At 39.0% G+C, this 24639-nt stretch overlaps 1 protein-coding gene across 1 annotated transcript in view; it reads right to left on the reverse strand.

The window, feature by feature from the left end:
• Positions 1-2575: 2575 nt before the first annotated feature.
• The window catches only part of OTUD7B (OTU deubiquitinase 7B), a 48697-nt gene continuing 26633 nt past the window's right edge, over positions 2576-24639 (reverse strand). Inside the window, exons 2-12 of the mRNA XM_079107257.1 lie at positions 21405-21555; positions 17828-18016; positions 14896-15123; positions 13125-13226; positions 12110-12237; positions 8765-8877; positions 7815-7942; positions 7159-7308; positions 6447-6561; positions 5281-5365; positions 2576-4199 (exon numbers count right to left, since the gene is read on the reverse strand). Coding sequence (XP_078963383.1) covers positions 2991-4199; positions 5281-5365; positions 6447-6561; positions 7159-7308; positions 7815-7942; positions 8765-8877; positions 12110-12237; positions 13125-13226; positions 14896-15123; positions 17828-18016; positions 21405-21489 — 2532 coding nt within the window. The 5' untranslated portion in view covers positions 21490-21555 and the 3' untranslated portion in view covers positions 2576-2990. The remainder of the gene's footprint in view (positions 4200-5280; positions 5366-6446; positions 6562-7158; positions 7309-7814; positions 7943-8764; positions 8878-12109; positions 12238-13124; positions 13227-14895; positions 15124-17827; positions 18017-21404; positions 21556-24639) is intronic.

Raw genomic sequence — 24639 nt, forward strand, 5'->3', positions numbered from 1 at the left:
TTAGAATGAAGAGGGTTTTCAATGTCTTTAATAAATAGTACCTTCGCAATCTAAAAAAAAAAAAATTAATAAAAGTCTTATATAAGGCCTAAAGCCTTATTTTATCATAATTACTTCCTTCCCCTTCCCCCCAGATTTCCATCTTTTTTCCATTTGAAAAGATGGCAAAAAGAACTGAGGTTGACTTATTTATAAATAAAAACAAACATGATACAAAGTTTCTGATTTTGTTCATCTGTCCTCAGTTTTTAAAAACAAAAGTATTAACTAAAATCTAATAACAGATCAAATCCAAACACAGCAGTCCAGTGCAGGATCAACTTCCCTGGTTTTATTCTCTGGGAAAACCCTGACTTCTATTGGTCCAGGCCAACATCCTATGATATGGAGGCCTAAGGGAGTGCAAGGGAAGCCCAGTAAATTAAGGGTATGAGTTTAAGCCACTAAGTGTCTTGTACATAGGAAGTAGGGATGGAGGCTCACACGGTGGAGGTTTCACCCGTGTTGTTCAACCCCAGAAATGGACCAGACTAGGATGAGGTGAACAAGGCACTCGCTCTGGGCACAAAAAGGAAAGGGTGATTAAAAACCCAGATAAATACTATTTTGATGTAATTTTTAAAAATCAAAACTGTTTAAAAAAAACTCATGATGAACAACATATCAAACATTTAACTAAAGACACGATCCATCCTTATACTTGATTAATCCAACCTCACTTCCCTCACCCACCAATGGTCCTTGGTCAAATCCTGTCTTCAGGATTTTGATTTTTGTTCAACATGGATTTTTGGCATTCATTTTTTAAAAAAATACTGAGCTTTTAAATTATTTGATTACCGAGAACTCCTTTAAATTGTGTACCTGAGGGGAGTGCACATGGCTAAGTTCTAGCCATGCCCAGAAAAAAACATATCCCTTCTTTGGAATCTGATTGCTTCCTTAAAACCAATCTACTGTTAAATAAATAGCCACAATTAATGATTAAATCAACAGACTAGTCAATTTGGAAAATAAGCAACTTTCACATTTGTTGAGGAGAAAGGAACCTTTCTAAACTGGGCAGTTCTAATGAGCGAGTCTTGGCTGGCTTTGCTACTGGGGGGGGGGGGGGGGGGGATGGCATGAAAACTTTCCTGACTGGGTAGAAGGAACATTTGCACATCAGAGACCCCTCAACACACACACTCCTAGCTTGTGTGCCTTGGATCAAATGTGAGGATTACATTCCACTAGATACTGATGAATACACACCTCAACAAAGAAATCCAAGCACAGAAAAATAGCCCCAATTAAAACTCTGGACACTTAAGTACACTTATTCCCCTTCTCCATATACACCAAGGAGTGTATACAATTGCATAGTTGATTTTTTTCCCCCAGAAAAAAATATAAAGAACCTGGAAAACTGGCCCAGGATAGGTCTTCTGGCTTAAAGCTCTTAGAAATGGTTCTGGCCAGATCATAAGCTGCCCAGACTTGTGCTTTGTGCAAAATGCAAAGGAACTCCCCCAAGTGTGTCTGCATCCTGACTCCCACCCCCTGGATAATAGGGTTGGGTCAGAGAAAGGGGGATATCCAAAGACAGATCAGCTCATTGGGAGTTATCTGTGATCTGTGGTTATAGTTCACTAAAATATATTTCTCTAACTACCTTTTTATAAATTGCCCTAATCCCCGCCCCATGTTTCAACTTCAGTCCTAATATCAAAAATATCTCTTCTTACAAATTTTTTTTAAAATTATTTTAATAAACTAACCACAGATTAAGGTCAGCTATGGCTTAACAAAAGAAGCCGGGATGTTAAGTTCATTCTCCAAAAGTAGAGAGGAAGGAGAAAGAATCACTTAAATAGGAAAAAAATAATAATTTTTAAAGTGTTTTGTTTGTTGGGGTCTTTGTTTCTCTTCTTTTAAAAAAAATTAGTCAATAAAATAAGTTGCTTTCTACAGAAAAACAGCAGCAGAAGATGTTAGTGCTCTATGTAGGTTTTTGGTTTTGTTTGAAACAGTCTGGTCAAATGTCTGTCCTTACCCTACCCCTCCCAAGATGAGCTCAAACCTTGTATATGGTTATTGCTAAGTAGTTAAATCACTCTGCACCCATTCACCTGGAGAAAATTCAACACACATAGCTGCTCTTCTCACCACTTTCTTTTCCAGAGGAATTTTTTTAAAAAATAAAAGTATTTAAAAAAAATCACAACCAACTTAACTTAGCTGAGCTCAGCCGCAAAAAGGATGAGGAAAAGATAGGAGGCAATCGGCAATTTCCTTTCAAACTAGAACAGATGACAGATGACTATTTAGAAGGAAATAAAACTTAAGAGGAAAAAGAATCCCCTTTTAAATTCCTCCCCTTCCCCATCTCCATAAACTGGAACTTAAACTACCCTCCCCAACAAGCATTCAAGAGCCCACATTACTGTCTTGTCTTTCCAGATCCTTCAGGAGGAAGAATTTATCCAACTCTAATTACTACCTTATTCAAATCCATAGTAAATTTTGTCCGATATCTGTTTTCCTCCACACTCCCAACTCTACCACCATGTGCTTTATTCCAACCTAAAAGAACTTTGGTCTGTTTTTTTTTTTTTAATTGAGAACCTCCTTTACCTGTTCCTCCCCCAGACATCTGTCCACCTCCCACCCACACACACCAAACCCTCCCCTACTACTTTCCATTAGATCCTGGGATGGGACTCAAAGGGTTTTGAGACAGAATTATAATTCCCACCCCTTTGTACCTCCTCAGTCCCATCATGTCAAGCTCTACAAAGGAATAGTACAGCCTTTGAGGCACCGTCCAGCCCTGACCTGATCTTGCCAGTCTGGCAGCAGTCAAGCGCACACACTTAAAAGTTTCCAGCCAGGTGCCCATAAACATTTCTGCATTTGCCCCATCAACCTGGGGGCTGGGTCTTGATGAGCCAGTGTGTTGCGCTTAACTTTCTTCGTTCAGCCCCCTTGCCTTCATAGGTTCCCTCTATTCAGAACCTGTGCACCAGCAGCTCCCCACCTGGCTCACGTTCCCGCCTCCTCAGTTCTTCCCTATAACAGCAAGAGCAGAAGTTGTTTGTCTCAGGGTGTCCATAAAAGCTGCAGTTCGGTTGTTTGCATTTGGTCTGCGTTGGGGGAAGCCCCCGGGGACCTCCAGCCCATCCATCTGGCTCGGGGGGTTCTCTGTAGCCATTGCTATAGGAATCAGCCACGCGAAAGTGGGGTGGTAACAATGCACCCCTGTGAACTCCATCCTTGGAGTGACTGCCTGACTCCAGAGAAGGGATGCTGTCCTGGTGGGGGTAGGGTCGCCCAGAAGGGCACTGTCTGGGGAAAGTCGCATATGGTGGCAGGCTCCCCCCACAAGGACCCCCTGCCAACTGTCTTCGGGGTTCCTGGCAGTGAACTCCACCCCCAGAAGGTCGAGGGATAGTAAAGCCCCCAGGATAGCCAGTAGAGTATGCCATTGCCTTGGACTCTGCTCGGGGAACAGTCAGCTGTTCCTCCCCGCCATCTGGCTCTGGCTTTTTGGCTGGAGGAGGCCCACTCCCTACCCCTCCATTCATGATCTTCCTTTCTGCCTCCTTCTGCTTCTGCTCTGCCAGGAATCTCTCCTCAGCATCAGAAAGGTAGCGCTGGATCATCTCCTCCTGATATTGGTGACGGTGACCCATCTTCAGGGTTCCAACAAAAATAAATTTCCCCTCCCCTTGCATGGCAATCCTCATAATGCTCAGGCTTTGCATCACCTCCTGGCTATACTTGCTCCCTCCATTACCAACAGACTCAGATGTGGGCTTCTCAGATATAGGCCCATCCCCCACTACCTCCTCTTTGACACCCTTCCAGCTCTTCAATGAGTTTTTCTTCTTCTTCTCCAGTGTCTCAGTGCCACTGCTTACCCCTGACCCTGTTCCCACCCCTCCAGGCTTAGAGCCCTTGCTGTGCATCAGGCCTCCCATGTTCTTCTTGAGCTTGCTGCCCAAGGTTTTGCCAAAGCTGCCCAGTTTGTTAGCCACAGAATCTGCTCTTTTCTTGTCCTTCTCCCGATCTCGCTTGGACTTCTCCTTCCACCGGCTGCCTTCATTGCTGGTAGAACTACTGCCAACTGATTCCTTGTCTGATTCCCCAGATTCAGGAGTGGATCGGGCCTCATCTCCAGCTGAGGCTGTGGGGGACTCAGGTTGGGCCAGAGGAGCCTAGAAGAGACAAAAACAGCGTTGATGATTATCCCATTGGTGTGGGCTGGGGGAAGCACCCAGGGACCTTGGGCCTACCCATCAGCTCTCAGGGATCCCTGTTACAGGCATTAGCCACATGGGAAAGGGTGGTAAATGTCCTGTGAACTCCATCCTTAGATTGCCTAGCTCCAGAGGATGACAGTTGTTGTTATGATGAAGAAAGGGTCACCCAGATTCAGAAACTGTCCTTCTCTCGTTCCAGTCAGCTCTCTCATGGGCTAAGGAAAGATGTATGTAATATCCAATTTTTATCTCACCCACTGCCATCTGACTCCTTTATACTAGATACCAAAACGAAGCCTTACTGCTCACCATGTATTGTATGGTAAGCAAACATGCAACCACACAATACTCAGCTTCTGGGTATGGAGGGAGAATATTTCAGATACAGGATGTCTTTTATTATAAACATCTCTACATCAAGTTCTGTTCAAAATTTATCTCAAGAAATTCTTGGTTAATCACAACCAACAAAGTCCAACAATCTTGCATCCCCCACCTTTTAAACTTTAGCACTCTCGAGTTCATCAATTTGCCCTTGCTCCTGCTGTTCTAGCTTAGAACCCATGGAACCAAGAACTCTTTAAGAAATTCTGTCTTTTCCTGGTGCCTAAAACAGGTTCTATCTACCTAATGATCAGGACAAAGTAATGACAACCTCAAGTTCACCAAGAAGTCCAGAAAATGTTTTTGTTTTGATATACTAAAGATTGAACCCAGGGCCTTGAACATGCTAGGCAAGTGGCTCTACAACTGAGCTACACCTCCAGTCCCTAGAAACTGTTTCTTAAAGATTGCATTTTAATATACAAAAGCAGAGCCTGATTGGAGAAATATGGTCCACAGAGGAAACTAACAGGTAGCAAGGCAGGAAAAGTATTGTTGGGAAATTATCTGACATCTCTTCCAGTTACTCCTAACCTTGATGCATAAGCTACCACTCAGAACAGATTCAGAAGGTAAGCACTACCAGATCTCCTTTTTCTGCCTGTCACTGAAAATGAGGGCAAATGAGGGTAGGGGTGGCAGAAGCTTTCACCTGTGTATCAGAGGACAGTGGGATCCACTTCACATTCATGTAGCTATGCAGCAGATGCAGTTTAACCTCTAGGGACAGAATTACACTGTGAAAAGGAGAAAAAAAGAATTAAAAACTTAATGTGATCTAGTAAAGTAAAGGGGTATGATATAGTTGGAAAAAAGGTGGATGGAAGGGGGACTACACATGGCTTAGGACTTAAGAGTTGGGTTTGAATTAAAGCTCCACCAATTACTAAGTTTTTGACCTTGAACAAGTCACTTCAACCTTCCTGACACTCAGCTTGAGTTAATGGGTATCAATAATAATATCTATCCTGTGACATTGTTCACCATCTTTTTTTTTTTTTTTTTTTTTTTTTTTTTTTGCGGTATTGGGGATTGAACCCAGGGCCTTGTGCTTGCAAGGCAAACACTCTACCAACTGAGCTATATCCCCAGCCCTATCCTGTGGCATTGTGAAGGTTAAAATAATGTTTAGAAAGGGCACAGCCATATCTGGAAAATAGGAAATACTAAACAGTAGCTATTATTATTAGTGTTGTAAATACTACTTAGGAGATTTTGATAATTAGGTTAGGACTTATTTTTAAAAAGTCATAAATGCTGGACTTTAAAATCAAACTCCTTTAGCCAGTTCCCAAAGTTTCAGAGGCCCAAAGTAGGAAGCACCAGGTAAAAGATAAGGGAAGAACTTTTACATTTATATGCTTTGGGAGGCAGAAGGAAGTTAAACAGGCTACAGAGGGTGAGAGGGAATATATTTTTCTTGCTGTCTAAACTGCAGAAAGACAAAAACCCAGAGCAAACTATTTTGGTCAGTTATTTGAAATTCTTCTCACTTGAGCTAAGATAAAGTGTGATTTGATTTTCTGACCACTGTTTGGGGATTCTGGGATGTATGTGTGTGAGAATACTCTCCCTGCTATTAAGAAAATAATGGCAGAGACCCCAGGATTCCCATCTTTCACAGGAAGACAGAGCACCTGCAAGATGCAGAAGTTCTGGTGCCTAACCCATCTTCCCTCTCTCCATCTTCCCAAAGAAACTGGCATAGAGATGTGACTGTTTCACTTCTAAGTTAAGAAAAAGTCCCCAGGACATGGCCCCTGCATGTGGAAGAGAGACCAGCTACAAAATAGGATGGAAAGGCTAGGCCTGCCTCACCTCGCCAATCGGACATTGTCATTGTCATCTTTGCCCCACTCCCAGCCCTTTCCTGGGTCCACAGCAAAGTGCAAGGGCAGCAGCTTATGCTCTGAATCTGTAAGTGGGATCACAGCTGGGAAGAAAAAAAGATGCTGTCAAAGAGTCTCCTTGAGGAGAGAGGAAGGCAAATGAACACAAACTGACTTCACTAAAATCATACACAAGTCTCTAGTTATAGTCACTTCTCAATTCTTACATGTGAATGACCCCAGACATTTAAAATAAATAGGCTAGTTTTCCTCTACCACCCAACATTCGATTAAGATCACTAATCTCCATGACTCCCCACCAATCAGTCAACTAACTCTTATGATATTCTTGCAAGTTTTGTGTATTCAGAGAATTCAAAGTCATTAAGATAAAGACAAATGCAGCAAAACATCACTTAGAAGGTTCTATGATGTTAATACATAAGCCCTTTACTCCAGAACAGGGAATACAGGCTGTTTTCCCCCCCAAATCTTTTGTAATTTTAATTTGAATATTCTGGTGTCTGTGTAACTTAGGAAAAGAGTATTGACATGCATTGTGTAGGCTTGCATATCCCTTAATTCTTTTCTCCTACATTAGCTCTCATTTCCACTTTTTAAAAAATTATTTATTTTCCACTTTTCCAAGTGAAAATAATGCAGACCAAAGGACACTAGAGACATAGACATGCATTTAGCACCTTGTTCCTTGGCATTCTCCTTCTGTTCCATGGACACAAGTGCAGAAAAGTGGGCCTGATCATAGGCAAGCACCAGAGGGGATCGGTGACACTGGCTGGCTGGGACCTCCAAGGGCAGATAGATTCCCCCAAAGGGAATAGGGGCAAATGCTGCAGGAAACCATGAAGATTATTACTAAGGCTATGTTCTTGCGTAGCGGAAAATCCCTTCACCCCACTCTGCCAGCTGAGTCCCCACTTTCATTCCAACTTGTTTAATAATTCTTTCCAAAGAAGTCGTGTCAATTAACCCCAAGTTTACTCTGAATCTCTTCAAAATTTTGTATTTTTCTAATATATACCTTTTCTCCCTCTTCTTCCTCCTCCTCATCCTCACCCTCCTTCTCCTTCTCTTTTTTTTTTTTTTTTTAGAACCAGAGATTGAACACACGGGTGCTTAACCACTGAGTCACATCCCCAGCCCTCTTATTTTTTTATTTGAGTCAGAGTCTTGCTAAGTTGCTGAGGCTGGCTTTGAACTTGTTGTGATCCTCCTTCCTCAACCTCCCAAGCCACTGGGATTATAGGTGTGTACCACCACCTGGCTTATATATCCACTTTTCTGTCCTCTTCCCAGTGGGGATCCTCAGGATGGAGTGAGAACTGACTGAACTCACCTTCTCCTCCAGAGTCCCTCAGCATGGTGTCTGCCACGACAACTATGGGCCTCCTAAGCACATGAGCAAGGACAAAGACATGGAACTCTTCTAAGCTCTCATATACAGGCTCCTCTGAACTTTCCACCCTATTGGAGAAGAGAATAGGTGGAAAGGACACAGTGAAAGGGAGGAAAAAAAAAATGAGAGGAGCCCTGAAGACCACCAATTCTGAAGAGAAGGAAAAGAATATCCTTTTCTAGTTTTCCAATCTTAAGGCTACCACTGATATAGCTGATTATTATATTAGCTGTTTCTACTTCCATTCACAAATAGGGAAATCTAAGAAGATTTGAAGGTTCTGTGCTTAAAGTGGCATCTGGAAGCTAGAGGTAATCCCTATCTCTTAATATTCATCTTGCTCAACAAGCTCCCTCATTTCTCTTATCCAGTAGCACAGTACACAACAACACAGCCTCATCCTGCTTACCTTGCCCATCACAACCATCCATACATTGTGCTAATCATGTCTTACAAAAGAAAACTCTAAAATTCCTCTTTTCATGTTCCCTTAAAGAACAGCCTCACCATCTACTCAGGAGCTTAATCAGAAATATGTGAAATATTTACCATTTTTTATCTCAGCTTCAATTAATCACCTAGTTTGATCAAGTTCATCTCCTATGTGTCTCTTGTACCTGCCTCCTCTGACCTACCTTTAATCTATCACCCACATACCCGTAGTCCTCTTGCCTGGATTATTACTACAACTACCTTTAGTCTCACTCTCCTTCCACCTCATCGTCTACTTGGGTATCAGTGTGTTCAAATACAGAGAACATACATGCTGTTACAAATGTGCCCTTGCTATGGTTCCTTTCTTTCCTGCTATCAACCTCTTAGCACAGTGCTCTCTAGACAATAGGAATGCCATAAAGATTATTTCCTCCTCCCTACTTAGCCACACTTACCCACCACCATTGGCTCCATTGGTACCTAGATGCATTCGGGGTTCACTTGAGGCAAGTTTGATCAGTTCATTCCATTCCTTCTGCCATTCATCCTCTGTATATACCAGCCCTGACTATGAAAGATAAGCAGGGGAGGCCAAGAAATTAGAAGCAAAATTCTAAGAGGCAGTACCCATTTCAACTAATTCACTGTTACCTTACTCTATTCTCTTAGTACTTGATTTACAGTTGTACTACAAAATCAAATTTCTTCCCTTTCAAAGTCAAAATCCATAAAAGATTATCTTTTATCTATTATCTTTCTCATATCTTAAAAATCTTCTATTTTTTTCTGACCCATTGCAATCTGGTTTCTGTTTCTGTTCTTTGTCCTACTCTCCTAATCCCCCACATACCACTTTACCTAACATACCCACATACCAGTAGAGGATAAGTTCTTCAAATTGTCAAATTCAGTGGACTCTTAAAATCCCATCATGACTCTCAAATCCCTATTTCTAAGCCCAGACTTCTTCTTAATTTCTGTTGTCCACATATCCAGCTACCAATTGAATACTTCTACCTGCCCAGGGCTACCTCAAATTCTATAACAACTCCTGTCTCTGCCCACACTTATTCTTCTTTCTGTATTCTTACTTAGTGAACAGTATCAATTATCATCCCAATACCCAAACTAGAAACCACAGAATTATCTAAGATTCCTCTTCTTACTTTAGCAACCTCATATCTGGATCCCTTCAGTCAACAATTACTGAGCACCCCTAACTGGTCTGTTACCTCCAGTCATGTCGTCTTCTGATCAACTTTCTACAATGCTACTGGAAAACTTTTTCAAAAGTTAAAATCTGATGACGTTGTGTCCCGATGAGAATTTTTTTAGTAATCATCATTGCCTGATAGACATAGTTCAAACTCCTTCCCACTGCACACAACACCCACCTTCCAACCCCTACCCACTTATCTAGTTTAATATCTCCCTGAATTAATAGTAGTACCTGAAGTACACCATGTTGTTTTATACCTCTTATAGTTGTTCCTTCTGCCTAGAGTAGCTCGCTCTTCTATCTGGTAATTTCTCAAATTTCAGGACAAAACTCAAGTACCTCTCCTCTGTAAAGTCCTTCCTAAATCTCCCTAGTAGATTAAACACTCTTTTTTTGTGCCTTTCCTCCCCAGGACTATACAGACTTCTATTATAGAAGTCATACTGTTTCATTTTGTTGTAATTATGTATTTGAAAGTCCCATTTCCTACTACTGCTTTTAAAAGTCAGGATCATGTTTTATGCAATGTGTCCAGTGCCTAGCTGTGATCAGTAATTAGTAAATACATGCTTAAGTAAAATTATAATTTTTATTAAAGGAGAGTGTGTCGTGGTATAATTTAAAAATAGCATATTGGCTTTAGCATGTATATGATTTGAGAAACAAATTTACTTTTTAAATTTTATTTGGCTTACATCCGTATTAAAATGAATTTACACTCCTTAATCAAACACCAACAATAGAAGGGTCACACTAGAAACATGAAGAATTAAAAAGCTATTGTTAGCATGTCTTACTTTAATAATAAAAAAGACAAAGCTATGTTCAATTTGTAAAATACTATCACAAACTTCATTCCAATTAAAGACAAAAAGAACAATGCACAAATTATATGTGGAGGATTCTAGTCACTCTGATGTACATATGTCCAGCAGGATCTGATTCCCTCTTACCTATTTCTGATTCTTATTTTTAATACACGTAACCACTAGGTGGCATACACTTCTAACCTTATCATTTAAGAAAATATTAGGCTTTACCATCAATTTCAACAAAAAACAAGGAGATCTGAAAAATCAAAACTAAGTTTTGTGTTTGGTACTAGTAAGCTAAAAGAATTTTCTTAATCCCTCACCATCCTCTTCCCATTCCCATGGCCATGGCCACAGTGGGATACAATGCCACACAATTCTAAGCTAAGATAATTATATAGGCCACATTTCTAGTATGGAACTTGCATTGTGCTCAGCAAAAGAAGTAAAATGATTGCTCCCTCATTAGCTACTATGCATGTTTTTCTGCTGGAGGGAAAGGAGGTTAACTTAGGATAGAACTCAGGTACTTCTGGGTCTCCTGTCTAAATACCAGTGTAATCTAATGCTATCTTAAAAATAATAACCATAAGAGATTTAATAGTTGGAATTGGGCACACCTATTTTGACTGTTTCCATCATTTCCTCTTCATAATTGATATGCTCTTGTTTGTCCTCTTCTTGTCCCTAGAGCAGTCAAATCTAAGGTTCAGGTATTATATAAATGCAATGTTGAAGCAAAGCCAACTACAAATTTACTAGGCTGACTCTAGCTCAGACCAAGGGCCAAGCCCAAGTTTTGTGGTAATAACGAATGTCACCTACATTGGCTTGTCCCTGTGGATTTATTTCTGATATTTACTGGCTGATTAAAGACAGAGATTCTAATCTTAATATCATCCTAATGTTAACAACTGGATTCTTAGTTTTTTGTTTGTTTTTGGGGTTTGGTTTTGTTTTTTGGTGGTGCTAGGGATTATAGGGCCTTGTGCATGCTAGACAAGCACTCCTCAAACTGAGTTATATCCCTAGCTCTCTGGATATAGTTTATGAGAGGAAAAAAAAAAAGTACATTTTTACATATTTTAACTCTTTAGGACATAAAATTCTTTCTTTTTCTTTGTACAGGGATTGAACCCAGGGGTGCTTAACCACTGAGCCACATCCCGGCTCATTTTTTATATTTTATTTAGAGGCAAGGCCTCTATAAATTGCTGAGACTGGCAAGGAAAGCAATTACCTTAGTAAACATACATGTAATAGATAGGGCTGTTTTAGTTTGCCCAACCTCTATTATGAGGATGGAAGGTGCAGATAATCTACTGCTACTTTTTTTTCAATTTTTAATCCATCCAAAACTGAGTGTATGAAAAACAAATGTTATATACATCCCAAAACTTAAGCACTTACATTTCTATAAGAATTGAGAACACAAGTCCCTAAAAATTAATCTAGCCTTCTTATAAGCCAAAAACCAAAATACAAAAATCCTATAGAATTTTCATATCTCATTTTGCAAAACACTGCCACTGAAGGTATTCTCTCTCAGATGAAACGCACAATGTTACATACCTCTTTTTAGGTCTCAGCTTCCCTACACCAGTTTTTATGACTGTATCAGAAAGCATTTACTCTAGGGATAGGTTACCTGCATTTGCTACAATTTTCAGGATTACAAGGGAAATAATACTGATCTTATTGATTTTTATCAGCACTGGGTAACTTTGCTACGTTGGGGAAACAAGGTGCTCCTACCCAAGCTCTCCCACCTCTTTATTCTGCTGCGTTTGCTGCCACCTCCAGCGCCTTTTCAATGCTTCCTTCTCGACTCCCTTCTCCATCAGTGCATACAAAGCTTTTCTCAGCATCAAGTCCCGATCATGGAAACCCCACATCCCTATGGCAAGAAAGCATGACATAAGAAAACTTACCTTGACTCAACTCTACTTACTAATTGTGGTTTGTGGTTTTGGTTTTGTTTTTTACAGCTCTAGGAATTAAACACAGGGTCTTGCACAAGCTAGGCAAGTGCTCTACCACTGAGCTACACCCTGAACTCCTTGTACACAAAATTATTAATTATGATACACATACCCTGGCATGAAGAAAATCAGGCTAAAGCCCAGGTTCAGAGAAACTCTAGATATAATTCAGGGAAGAAGTACTAATCAAGAAAGAATGCTCCCACTCTGGAGGGTTAGAAACTTTGAGAACCTGAAAGTGAGGCATACAGCACATCCCACTAACTCTTAATAGGAAGCCTTATTCCTGAGGCAAGTCTAACAAACTTAAATACATAGTAGTAACAGATAAGACTGGTCTGGTGCACCACAATTAGCATCAAATCTTGAGGAATGGCTAGAAAATGGAGAACTTTTTTAAAGCTAAGGGCAAATAATGAATTGAGTTATAAACAAGCTTAGTAAGATAAAGTAAGTGTCAAAAAGGACTAATGAAAACGTCTTTTTAATATACCAAAGGAATAACTATCAAGTAGAATTTTACACACACATACTCTGTTTGTTTAATGCTTCTCATTACACCTAGAAGTCAGCTCGCAGACTGGGGCCTCAGCTAAACCCTGTGCTCACCTAATTATCCCTGAACAAGATTGAAAAACCAAGACAGGGCTCTCTCCCATCTCCCGTACACACACACACACAAAAAAAAAACTGCTGTGAACTTCTGCCAAGGATCAAGTTAGTTGTATCAAGTCCTACACAGAAGATTTGATTCATTTTCCTCCTTTCTTCAGGGGATTGGAAAGCTGTTTCCAAGACTCACCAAGAGAGGCTGCATGCAAGAGGCAGTTCCCATCTCCAGTAGTTGCCAAAGGAAGCAGCCTCTGACAGGTGGGGTCCACGCTAACCCACCAATTCAAACGCCCTGCAGAAACATGACAATGGAAGAAAAGAAGAGCAGATTAGCCTCCTCTAGGGCTACTATCCAGAATAAAACCATTACTCTAAATCTTCTTCAGTCATATTTAATTAGTCAGCATCTGGTGAATATAACTGGTTAGATCAATGGGTCTTAAGTAAGGACAATTTTTTCCCAAGGAAACTTTAATGTCTGGAGATATGTTTGCTTACCAAAACTAGTAGGGGATTTGCTACTAGCATCTAGTGAGGAAGAGACAAGGGATGCTTCTAAATATAACGCACAAGACAGCTTGCACAACAACGAATTATCAGGCCTAAAACGTCAATAGTGCTAAGATTGAAACTTTGGCTACTTGGACTGGCCCTGATTTCTTCACTCTGGTCAGAAGATCTGTAAATACTGTAGCAACAAAGCTCAGTATAAATCCATTATCAATATAACAAACACAACTCAAGGCATGTATCTTGTATTATCTGCATATATGACAATCAGCATATCAGCAAGTATGTGGTATGACTTTAAAGACATAAGCAATAAAACAGAGTACATAAAATACCCAAGAAAATGAGCCTCGATTCTGTATAGTCATCTAACAATTACTTTCCCATTATTTACAGGAGGAAAATACTTTGTTTAAAATTTTTATTTAAAAAGTTTTCTTGAACTACAGAAAGAAAAACTAGCCTTAATTTCACTAGCCCATAAAATTTGCTTTTTAGAAAGTTATAAATGCATATGATTAATATAGATGGGTACAAAATGAAAAATAAACACTTCCTTTGTATGCCCCACCTCCCCTCCAGTCTTTCTCCTATGGGAGTTTTTGGGTTTTGTTTTGTTTTTTTTTTGGGTGGGGGTTTGGGGGGTTATGGGAGGTACGGGGGATTGAACTCAGGGACACTCAACCACTGAGCCACAAACCAGCCCTATTTTGTATTTTATTTAGATACAGGGTCTCATTGAGTTGCTTAGTGCCTCACTTTTGCTGAGGCTGGCTTTGAACTCACCTCAGCCCTGCAAACTGCTGGGTTTACTGGCGTTCACCACCACGCCCAGTTCCCATGGAAGTTTTTTAACACCTGAACTTTTTCCAGAATTCCCAGCTGCCTTGCTCTCTATTAACTAATTTTGATAATTTAAGACAAACACAATTGTGAAATAAATAAATTTGAGAAGAAAGGTTCATATGCATAAATATGACTTTTACTGCATCATCTACAGCATTGGTACTCTCTGTTTACGAGGGTGCTCCAGAGCCAATTATAATTAGTTGTGCTATTTCATACATTGAATTTTTAGGCACTGATTGCTAGGCCCTTTCCATGTATACTGGTTTCCTTTTTATCAAATAGGAAATTTCCAAAATAAAATGTCTAATCTGTATCCTTTCTATAACTTCAGAAAACTAACTCAGTACATGTTTATCTGACTCCTGCCTTTCTATGGAACATTTCACAAATTTGTGTGTCACCCTTGTGCAAGGACTGTGCTCATCTCTTTATTGTTCCAATTTTAGTATATGTGGTATGGAAGTGGGCACCTGACCCCTGTCTTTGACTGCGATCAGTCACACACTTAGACTGGAAGCTACTGATCAAGGCCAGCCCTTCCAGGTGGTTACCTATAGGTGCAGAATAGAGGGAAGAGCACTGGAGATGAAATACTCACTGACCTGCCTGTTCCAAGGCAACCAGCATGGACTGCTCAATGAGGTCTCTCTCTATGAAGCTGCGGAAGTCTTCATTGTACACAGTGAGATCTGGAAGCTGGAAGGCACAGATGGGCATTTCCAGGGGGTGCTCACTGCTCCCCCCACCCCCACCATTGGAGGAGACATGGGATCGGGCCAGGGAAACAATGCTGGAGCTGGCGTGGGAGATGCCCCTAGACAGGCGTTTTTCTGCAATGAGAAATGGAATCACCTTAGAACATAAACAACCCACTCAGAGAACTTTCCACTGATGTGATGGGTTACCTCTTGACAGGGTTTCCAATCAGGAAAAAACTGAGTCTAACCAGCTTCTAAACTTCATGGCCCTTTTTCTCAAGCCAAGTAAAACTGAAGAAATACAGAAAGCAACATTTTTGCAGGCACTTAAATGAGCACAAAATATATATTCCTCTTTCTACCCTTGTTTGAAATTTGCCTCACCTTCCTCTTCCTATGTATTCTTCCACTTCCATTTTCCAATATGAGAGGAACCCATTCCTTTAGTAACTTGACCATGGTTTGGTAGGAACAGGAGGGAAATGGGGTTTCATTAGGCTAGATTTAGTTCAATGGTCTCTCTGATACTTCTCAGGGTCTTAAAGAATGTGGAAAGAATTTCCATTATAGAAAAGAAAATTAACAGCAAATCTTATTCACACAAGAACTTACTTCTTGCCATCAATAACATCTATTTATACTATTTACTATATCTTTTCTTGATATGCTCATTTATCAGAAATTTAGAGACAGTAATTCTTTTTTTAATTCATTTTATCATAAACAAATGGGATACATCTTGTTTCTCTGTTTGTACATGAAGTAGAGGCATACCGTTTTTGTAATCATACATTTACCTAGAGTAATAGTTTTTGATTCCTTCTGTTATTTTTTTCTTCCCCCCACCCCTCCCACTCCTCTTATCCCTCTATACAGTCCCTCCTTCCTCCATTCTTGCTCCCCTCCCACCTCCCATTATGTGTCATCATCCGCTTATCAGCGAGAAGAGACAGTAATTCTTAACATGCTACAGAGGAAAACAGTAATATAGATAGTGCCCCAAATCATTTAATCTGTTTTAAATACATAGTACTTGTAATTCCCCAGTCAGTATTTCAATGTGAATATAATCCGCTTAGTGTAGTGTTATAATTCATTTGCATAGCTTGAGTTATAATTATCACAGGGGGATAAGAGTTCAAGTGTAGGGTAGCCATTTTCAATTCAGTATTTCCCAGAGATAAGATGCACAAGAGAAATCAAGAGTTGTCTGAAGTCGTCCCCCTCCCCATTTACCAGGGACTGAACCCAGGGGCACTTTACCACTGAGTTATATCCTCAGCCCCTTTTTATTTTTTGAGACAGGTTCTCACTAAGCTGCCTAGGCTGGCTTCAAACTTGAAAGCCTCATGCCTCAGCCTCCCAAGTTGCTCGGATTACAGGCATGTGCCACCTCACCAATGAAGTAATAGTGATATTATTTTAAAATACTTTTAAGGAACTTAAAAAGTAGCATGTGCACTTTTTAAAGTGGTGATGTATACACCTGTAATCCCAGCAACTTGAAAGGCTGAGGCAGGAGAAATGCTAGTTCAAGATCAGCCTCAGCAACTTAGCAAGGCCCTAAGCAACTTGGCAAGACCAGGTCTCAAAATTTAAAAAAGGACTGGGGATGTAACTCAGTGAGTGGTTAAGTATCTCTGGGGTCAATCCTCAGTACCATAAATAAATAAATAAATAAATAAATAAATAAATAAATAAATAAATAAATAAATAAATAAATAAATAAAAAATAGTACCACATACCTATCCATGATAAAAAATTTTAAAAATTTAAAAATCAAAATAGTATCAAAAAGGATAAAATGATTTTACAAAGACATTTCCCTTTCAATCAAAATTCCTGATCCCTTCCCCAGAGACAAACTTTTATATTCTTCTGGAAATTTTTATGTACACAGAGGTATATATAGCTTTTTTAAATCATATTTTTGAAGTACAAGGAGCATGCTACATACATTATATGATCTTACCTTTCAGAATATATTTTAGAGTTTTTTTCCCAAAATATCACATCAGTTCTACCTAATTCTTTCTAATGACTGAGAGTATTCCACACTATGGATGATTATAATTTATTTAACTACTCTTTTATTAATGGGCACTGAAAATTGTTATCAAGTTTTAATTATTATGAAATGGTCACATCTCATATGTATATGTATTTATGTATTTATTGATTTAAAGAAGACATATGCCTGTAATCCTAGCATCTTAGGAGTCTAAGGCAGGAGGATCACAAGTTCAAAGCCAGGCTTAGCAACTAGAGAGGCCCTGAGCAACTGAGTAAGATCCTATCTTAAAATGAAAAATAAAAAAGAGCTGGGGATGTGGCTCAGTGGGTAAGAGCCCCTGGGTTCAATCCCTGACACAAAAAGAAAGAAAAAAATAAGTAAAATACATACAAATACACATATATGTGATGAATTTCTAGAAATGAAATTGTTGAACCAAAGATCACACATTCTTTTTCAAATTTTGATAGATACTAGCAAATATTAACAAATTATTCTCCAAAGAGGCACATGGTAGTGACTGATTATTAATTCTACCTTTATATATGCTTTATCTCAATAATTTGATTATTTATCCTCCTTCCTCTATTTCTTTTACAGTATCTGAAGAAGACCTTGATTCACAATAACACCTCAAGATGCAGAGAGACAGGAGGGGCTCCGGTCCCTGGACAGATTGATGCCATCTCAATCTGGGTTTGGCTGAGGATAAGAGGAAGGAATGAAAAATCTCCAAAGGATCACTAAACTTTCTGAATCTATTTAGCAGTCCCCACCCTTCCTATTCCCTATACAGAAACATCCCTCAGTTAGCCCAGTACCTTGAATGATGTCATCCTGCCGCTGTAGGACAGGTCGCAGAGGGCGAGTAGACTCTCTATCAGAACACCCTTTTTCAGGAGTCTTGGAACCACTATTCCCTTCACTGAAGGGTGGGGACAGGTTCCCAGCATGAACTTGACGGAGCTGTTCAAAATCACTGAGGGCAGCACTCACATCCCAATTCTTTCCTGTCAGTAAACAAAGCAAATTATGTACTCACAGTAAAGAGAAATTGGAGAAAGGCACAGAAAGACCACTCTCACCACCATATAAAAATTAGTAAAAATATATGAATGCACATTTCAATCATTCATTCTTCATCCTGCTTTAATTTCCTTCAAAATATTTTTATCTAAAATGTCAATTTTCTTTATATTTATTGTCTATTTACTTAGAAAGCTGCATGAGGATAGAAACTTTGTCTCTCTAAACTCAAAGGGACCATAGAGATCTAGTAACCTAAAACTAAAAACCTTCTTTCAGAAATAAAGGAAAAACTCTTAGAGAAGTAAAGTGACTTGTTTAAAGTCACAGGTAGTTTGCATCAGGGCCAGCAGGATTCAAGCCCAGGTCTCCTAATTTTGCAATCCAAGAGATTCTTAGCCTAGGTGTAACTCTAGGGTATTCCAAGCCACTTGAAATTGTTTATAAAATTATGGGTATGTGTATTTTTTTAGAGAAAGCATTGACAGACATCAGCTTATTAAAGACAACTATACTACCCCCAAACAAAAGAATCACTAATCTACTAAAAAAATGACCCTAAATGATGGATTTGTTCTAATGGATTTTCCTGTTGCTTTCTCCAATTAAATTATTTAGTAATTATATATTGCATAATTATTTATACTTGAGTTAGTTCATCTACCATTACCTTAATTCAATTCCTATCACCTAATGTCCCTCTTCCAATCCACTCTAAAGAATCCTAGGAGATTCATCTTGGTCATTTCAGTTTCATGATCAAAATCTTTATGAAATGGTTCACCACTACCCACAGAGTTAAAGGCTTCTTTGCATGCATGATATTTGAGGCTTACTATGACCTAGCCTACTTTTCCACCCTTTTCTCTGAGTTTCAATTTCTTTATCTATGAAAATGCAGATGATAATAACAGTATCTACCTCAGGGTTGTTATAGAGATGAAACAAGTTAAAAGAATGTAGAACAGTGCTTGGTATGCAGAAAGCATGATATATGCATTTACTACTGTTTCTCTTGTTCCTGTTATTATAATTCTCTGGTTAAGCTACACTAATCATTCATGCTTGATGATTTTACTTTTAAACCATTGAACTCACCAATGTTCAACTCCTTCTATTCACTCTGCTCCAGTCACCAGTGACCTCCTTGCTGTTGCCAAAACAGGCTAAGACTGCTCCAACCCTAGGGTCTCTCCACTGACTATCTGCACTGCCTCAAAAGCTCTTTCCCCCAGTATATCTACATAGACAACTCCTAATCAGCTTCAGGTATTTGCTCAAATGTCATGTTCTTAATTACATCTCCCTGACTGCCCAATTAAATTCACAGTGCACCACATCAAACCCTTATGGTTTTCTGTAGCACTCAAGACTTTACAATATACTTTAGGCACTCAATAAATATTTGTTGAATAAATAGAGTTTTTCCTGAATTAATGAATGAGACATATCTTTTTTTTTTTTTTTTTTTTAGTTATTGATGGACCTTTATTTATTTATATATGATGCTGAGAATCGAACCCAGTGCCTCACATACACTAGGCAAGTGCTCTACCCAGAGCTACAACCCCAGCTCTGGATCTGTATTTTCAACTGTCTACAAAGTTCCTTAAAATCAGACCCTCCCCCTACATTAAACATTCATTATCCTTCCTCTCAAAACTTGCTTCCTCTTCTCCTATGCTCCCTAAATCAGTAATGGATTTCCTTCCAGGTCCAGAAAGTCCAGTCATTTTTACCTCCTTACTATTCTTCAGATCACAGTTTCTCTTTTTTCACCATTTAGTTAATCCTCAGGGTTATTTGTATCTACCAAACTCATCCCTTCCTGACCTTTTTTATTGCCACTGCTGCAATTTAGTTCCTCATAATTTGGTCTCTTTTTTTGGCTGTAGATGGACACAGTATATTTATTTTATTTATTTATTGTTATGTGGTGCTGAGGTTTGAACCCAGTGCCTCACATATGCCAGCTGAGCACTCTACCACTGAGCCACAACCCCAGCCCATGGTCTTTTTTTTTTGGAGGTAAATTAACTGGTTTCTCTGCTTCTTTTCTCTCTCCCCTCCCTAATTTAGTTTCTTGTGTTTTGTTTTGTTTTATTTTGTTGTGGTACGGGGGGGTTGAACCCAGGTAAACTCTGCTCTACCACTGAACTATATCCCCAGTCCTTTTTATTATATTTTGAGACAAGAGTCTTGGTAAGTTACCCAGGCAGGTCTCAAACTGGCTATCTCCTACTTCAGCCTCTCCTGCCTTAGCTTCCCAAGTAACTAGGATTATAGGTGTGCACCACAGTACCCAGCTCTAATTTTTTTTACACTATAACCAGAGTTAACATTTAAAGGAAAAAATAAAAAGACCGAAAGAGACAAAATGAAAAAGAGAGAAGGTCCTATGATTCACCCTCTAAGTTATATCTTAAATCTATTCACTTTTATCTCTACTGCTGCCACTATAGTCTAAATCACCATCATCTCTCACCTGAACTATGGCAATATTCTTAACTGATTTTACCACTGGCAATCTTCCAATCCATTCTATAACCTACAACCAATACACTATTATAAAAACTCAAATCTGACTATGTCACTCCCTGATTAAAATCCTTCACCAGCTTCCCAATGAACTTAGAATATAATTTAGATTTACCATGGCTAACAACCACTCCTGCCCCATCCCCCACATTCTACTTCCTTTCCATCTAATTAGCTTCCCAGCTTCTCATTACTCTTTTACCATCTTGATCACTATTAGCTACTCTAATGTGGTAAATGCTCTCTCACCTTAGGACCCTTGTGTAAGCTATTTCTCTAGCAAAAATAATCTCTTCTGCATCTTTTTGTCTTGCTATTACTATTCAAACTTCAAGGTTCAACACAAATATCACTTCCTCCTTGAAGAGGCCTTCCTGCACTCTAGATGTAGATCTAAATCAGACTTCTCCCTTCACTCTCATAGCAACCTCAAGTTTTCTTTCATTACATGAGTGTACATGCATGCATACACCACCAATAATTTGTTATATAATTGTTAAGAGCCACACTCTGAAACCAAATTGTCTAGGTTTAAATCCTACTTAACTTCACGGAGAATTGAACCCAGTCCCTCACACATGCTAGGCAAGCACTCAACCACTGAGCCGCAACCCAGCCTTTGGTTTTCACTTGTATTACCTGAATAACTGAAAGTAGAGAAAGCTACCCCAATGCAAAAATGGGATTTTGAATTTTAAAAATTATACAAAGTAATAATTTAAATGGAGCGCTAACTATACACAAAGTATCTTCCTGATCACCTTACATGTTCCAAATCATCCTAACAATAAGCATTACATTTTACTTTCTTCTTTCTCACCCTTAACTGCTTACCTTCCAGGAGATCACGGGCCAGCCCTGGCTCTGCTCCTGTGGAACGGACAAAATCCGACAGGACAGCATCCATGTCCAGGGTCATGTGATCATCAAGTACGTTCAGGCAGCTGGATGTGGGCAGTGCATAGATCAAATTTCAGGCCTCCACCTGAGATGGAAATAAATAAATAAGGCTCAAATTATACTGGAAAAGGATGATCACAGCCCAGTGTTGGCAGCTTCTTAACCAAATGGAGAAAATAACTATCTTAGCTCATAGATTTCAGTTAAATTTTAAAACAAAGCTATTTCAAATTTATTCTAAAGAATAACATTTTATTTCCTAATTCTTCATTAACAGTAATGTCTTAACTCCTACATTAACCACAAACCACTTTTAACAGTGATTTTCCTCTACTTTTCTAGAGTACTACATTTCTTCCATGAGTCTGCTTATTCAAATTAAAGAAGGAAGCAGCAGACTACCACCTCAAGAACTCTCCACTTGGGGTTGCAGCTGTAGCTCAGTGGTAAAGCACTTGGCTTAGTACATGTGAGGCACTGGGTTTGATAATCAGCATGACATAAAAATAAATAAATAAAAGTACTGTGTCAATCTACAACTAAAAAAAATTGTTAAAAAAAAAAAAAAGAACTCTCTACTTACAATGGTCTGTTACATGGCACTCTGGGCACCCTGTTCATTTCCTTTCTGGTACTTGATATACCTTGAAATTATTTTAATCATTTGCTGTTTAACCATCTCTTTTAATAGAAGTTTCCTGAAAGCAGGGAATTTGAGTATCTTTTCACTACTGTGAACAGCACTTATCACTTGGTACTTAGCATACTGCTTGGCACACAGGCCCTCAGTAAGTATTTACTGAATGAATGAATGAATGAATACTATACACTGGATAATTTTAGGTTGACTACATACTGATAGAAATGAGAGTTATTTAATGAAGTGATTGTTAAAACTACCAAAAAAATAAGATATTCTGAAAATCCAAGTGGGGATGCCAAAAGTCCATAACAAAAGTAAAATTTCTGTCCACTAACTTCATGAATCCAGAAAACATGTCTTTCTCTACCCACGACAAATGACTGTCAAGTGTGTTCACTTGAAAAAGATCTCTTCTTTCGGTTTTGACTTTAGCAGAAATTGTCTCTGACCTGAGAGGCCAATTCAACGTTTCTCTGAGTTTATCAGTCCCAACTAAGAAAGCAGTAACAGAGTAAAGAACAATTTCTGACCAAATTCTGCTAGGTTTATGGTGCTCTGTAGAAGAGGACTCATTCATAAAGTCTCCAGGTACCACATTACAGCACCCTACTATATTCACGAATCCCATCTTTGAGGGAAGGCCAAAAGCAGAATCTTGAAAGCAAAAGGTGTCTCAAATGACTGTTCAAAAACTTTTCCTCTGAAAAGTCTAAAATTGGGCTGGGGAGATAGCTCAGTTGGTAGAATGCTTGCCTTGCAAGCACAAGGCCGTGGGTTCAATCCCCAGTACCACAAAAAAAAAAAGAAAAAGAAAAGTCTAAAATTTATGGATAACTCCAAGGTACTTTTTCTTCATTGCCTCCCTCCATCCCAGAACACAGATTGTTTAGTGGTGTGATCAGATCCTGATTTTCTATTTTCCTTAGAAATACTAAGGCAAATAAACAGCAAAAATTTGTGCATTTTAAAAACAGTAGGTTACTGGGCATGGTGGCGTACCCCTGTAATCCCAGTGGCTCAGGAGGCTAAGACAGGAAGATCACAAGTTCAAAGCCAGCCCAGCAAAAGCGAGGTGCTAAGCAACTCAATGAGACCCTGTCTCTAAATAAAATATGAAATAAGGGCTGGGGATGTGGCTCAGCGGTTAAGTGTGTCTGGGTTCAATCCCAGGCACCACAAAAAAAAAAAAAAAAAAAACACTAGGACACTAACATGACTAACACTGGATTTTTTTTTTGAGAGAGAGAGAAAGAGGGAAATGGCAAAACAGAAAATATTCTTTATTGTATTGTTCTAGTAGTATTAAGAGATCCATAAGTGCAGAGATGTTATTCATATTTGTACCAACATTTAGTATTATATCTACAATGTAATAGGCAATCACAAATGTCTTATACATAAATGATTAAATGACTAAATGAACTTATTAATCATTATCGATCATCAACCACCAAAGCAACACTCTGAGGCTTAGCAGACAGCAGAAATTCTAGATTATTCAATATCACCTCTCTATTACTAAGGGTCTGTCCTGATCTCCTTTCTATAGACATCAGTCATACTGTTACTACTCCCACCACCTCATATTATTTTTACCTACACCTATATATATTAACTGGAATGACTTTAGTTAGATTACCTACAGGGTTTCAACTGTCTCTTATACAACACAGATTTGAATTAGCTGAATTCTAAGATCCTTTTTATAAGCTTAAAAGATGAACTTCTTCAGTTCATTACAACCACATAAGCTATGTTCTTTATATTCTCTTTCAATCTAGGTATTGTTAATGTCTAATTTATTTCAGTTTCATATCATAATTATCAGAAAGGGCTAGTTAATACATGATATGTTGGTTTAAGGTGCTTCAAATTCAAAATGTCAAGTTATAAAGTAAATCAGTTCCTTACATTCTACACTTAAGAATTAAATTCCTTCAGGATTCACAGTGAGCCAGATGTGGTGGCACATGGGAGGCTGAGGCAGGAGGATCGCAAGTTCAAAGCCAGCCTCAGCAACTTAGTGAGGACCTACGCAACTCAGCAACACCCTGTCTCGAAATTATAAAAAAGGGCTGGGGATGTGGCTCAGTGGTTAAGCACCCTTGGTTCAATCCCTGGTACAAAAAAAAGAATTCATAGGTGAATGAATGGCTTTCCCTTCCAGGCAAGAATATAGTCAATAATTCCTTCTCCAAAGCTCACAGGAAATGCAAACCAAGTAACTTAAACACATGAATATTCCAAAAAGAAAAACATAGCCACAAAATGAAATTTAAAAAATAGAGTTAACAGTAAAGTCACTTTAATAACTTTCTGAAAAGAAGTGGGAAATATATAATAAGCACACAAATAGCAATCAGCAAAAAAAGTGCTCAGCAGAAAGGAGAAGACTTGCTGGGCACAGTGGCACACAATTGTAATCCCAGCTACTTGGGAGGCTGACACAGTAGGATCACAAGTTCAAGGCCACCTGGGTAACTTAAAAAGTCTCTCTCAAAATAAAATAGAAAAAAGGTTGGGATG

The sequence above is a fragment of the Sciurus vulgaris genome, assembly GCF_902686455.1.
Source record: "Sciurus vulgaris genome assembly, chromosome: 1".
Classification (NCBI taxonomy): domain Eukaryota; kingdom Metazoa; phylum Chordata; class Mammalia; order Rodentia; family Sciuridae; genus Sciurus; species Sciurus vulgaris.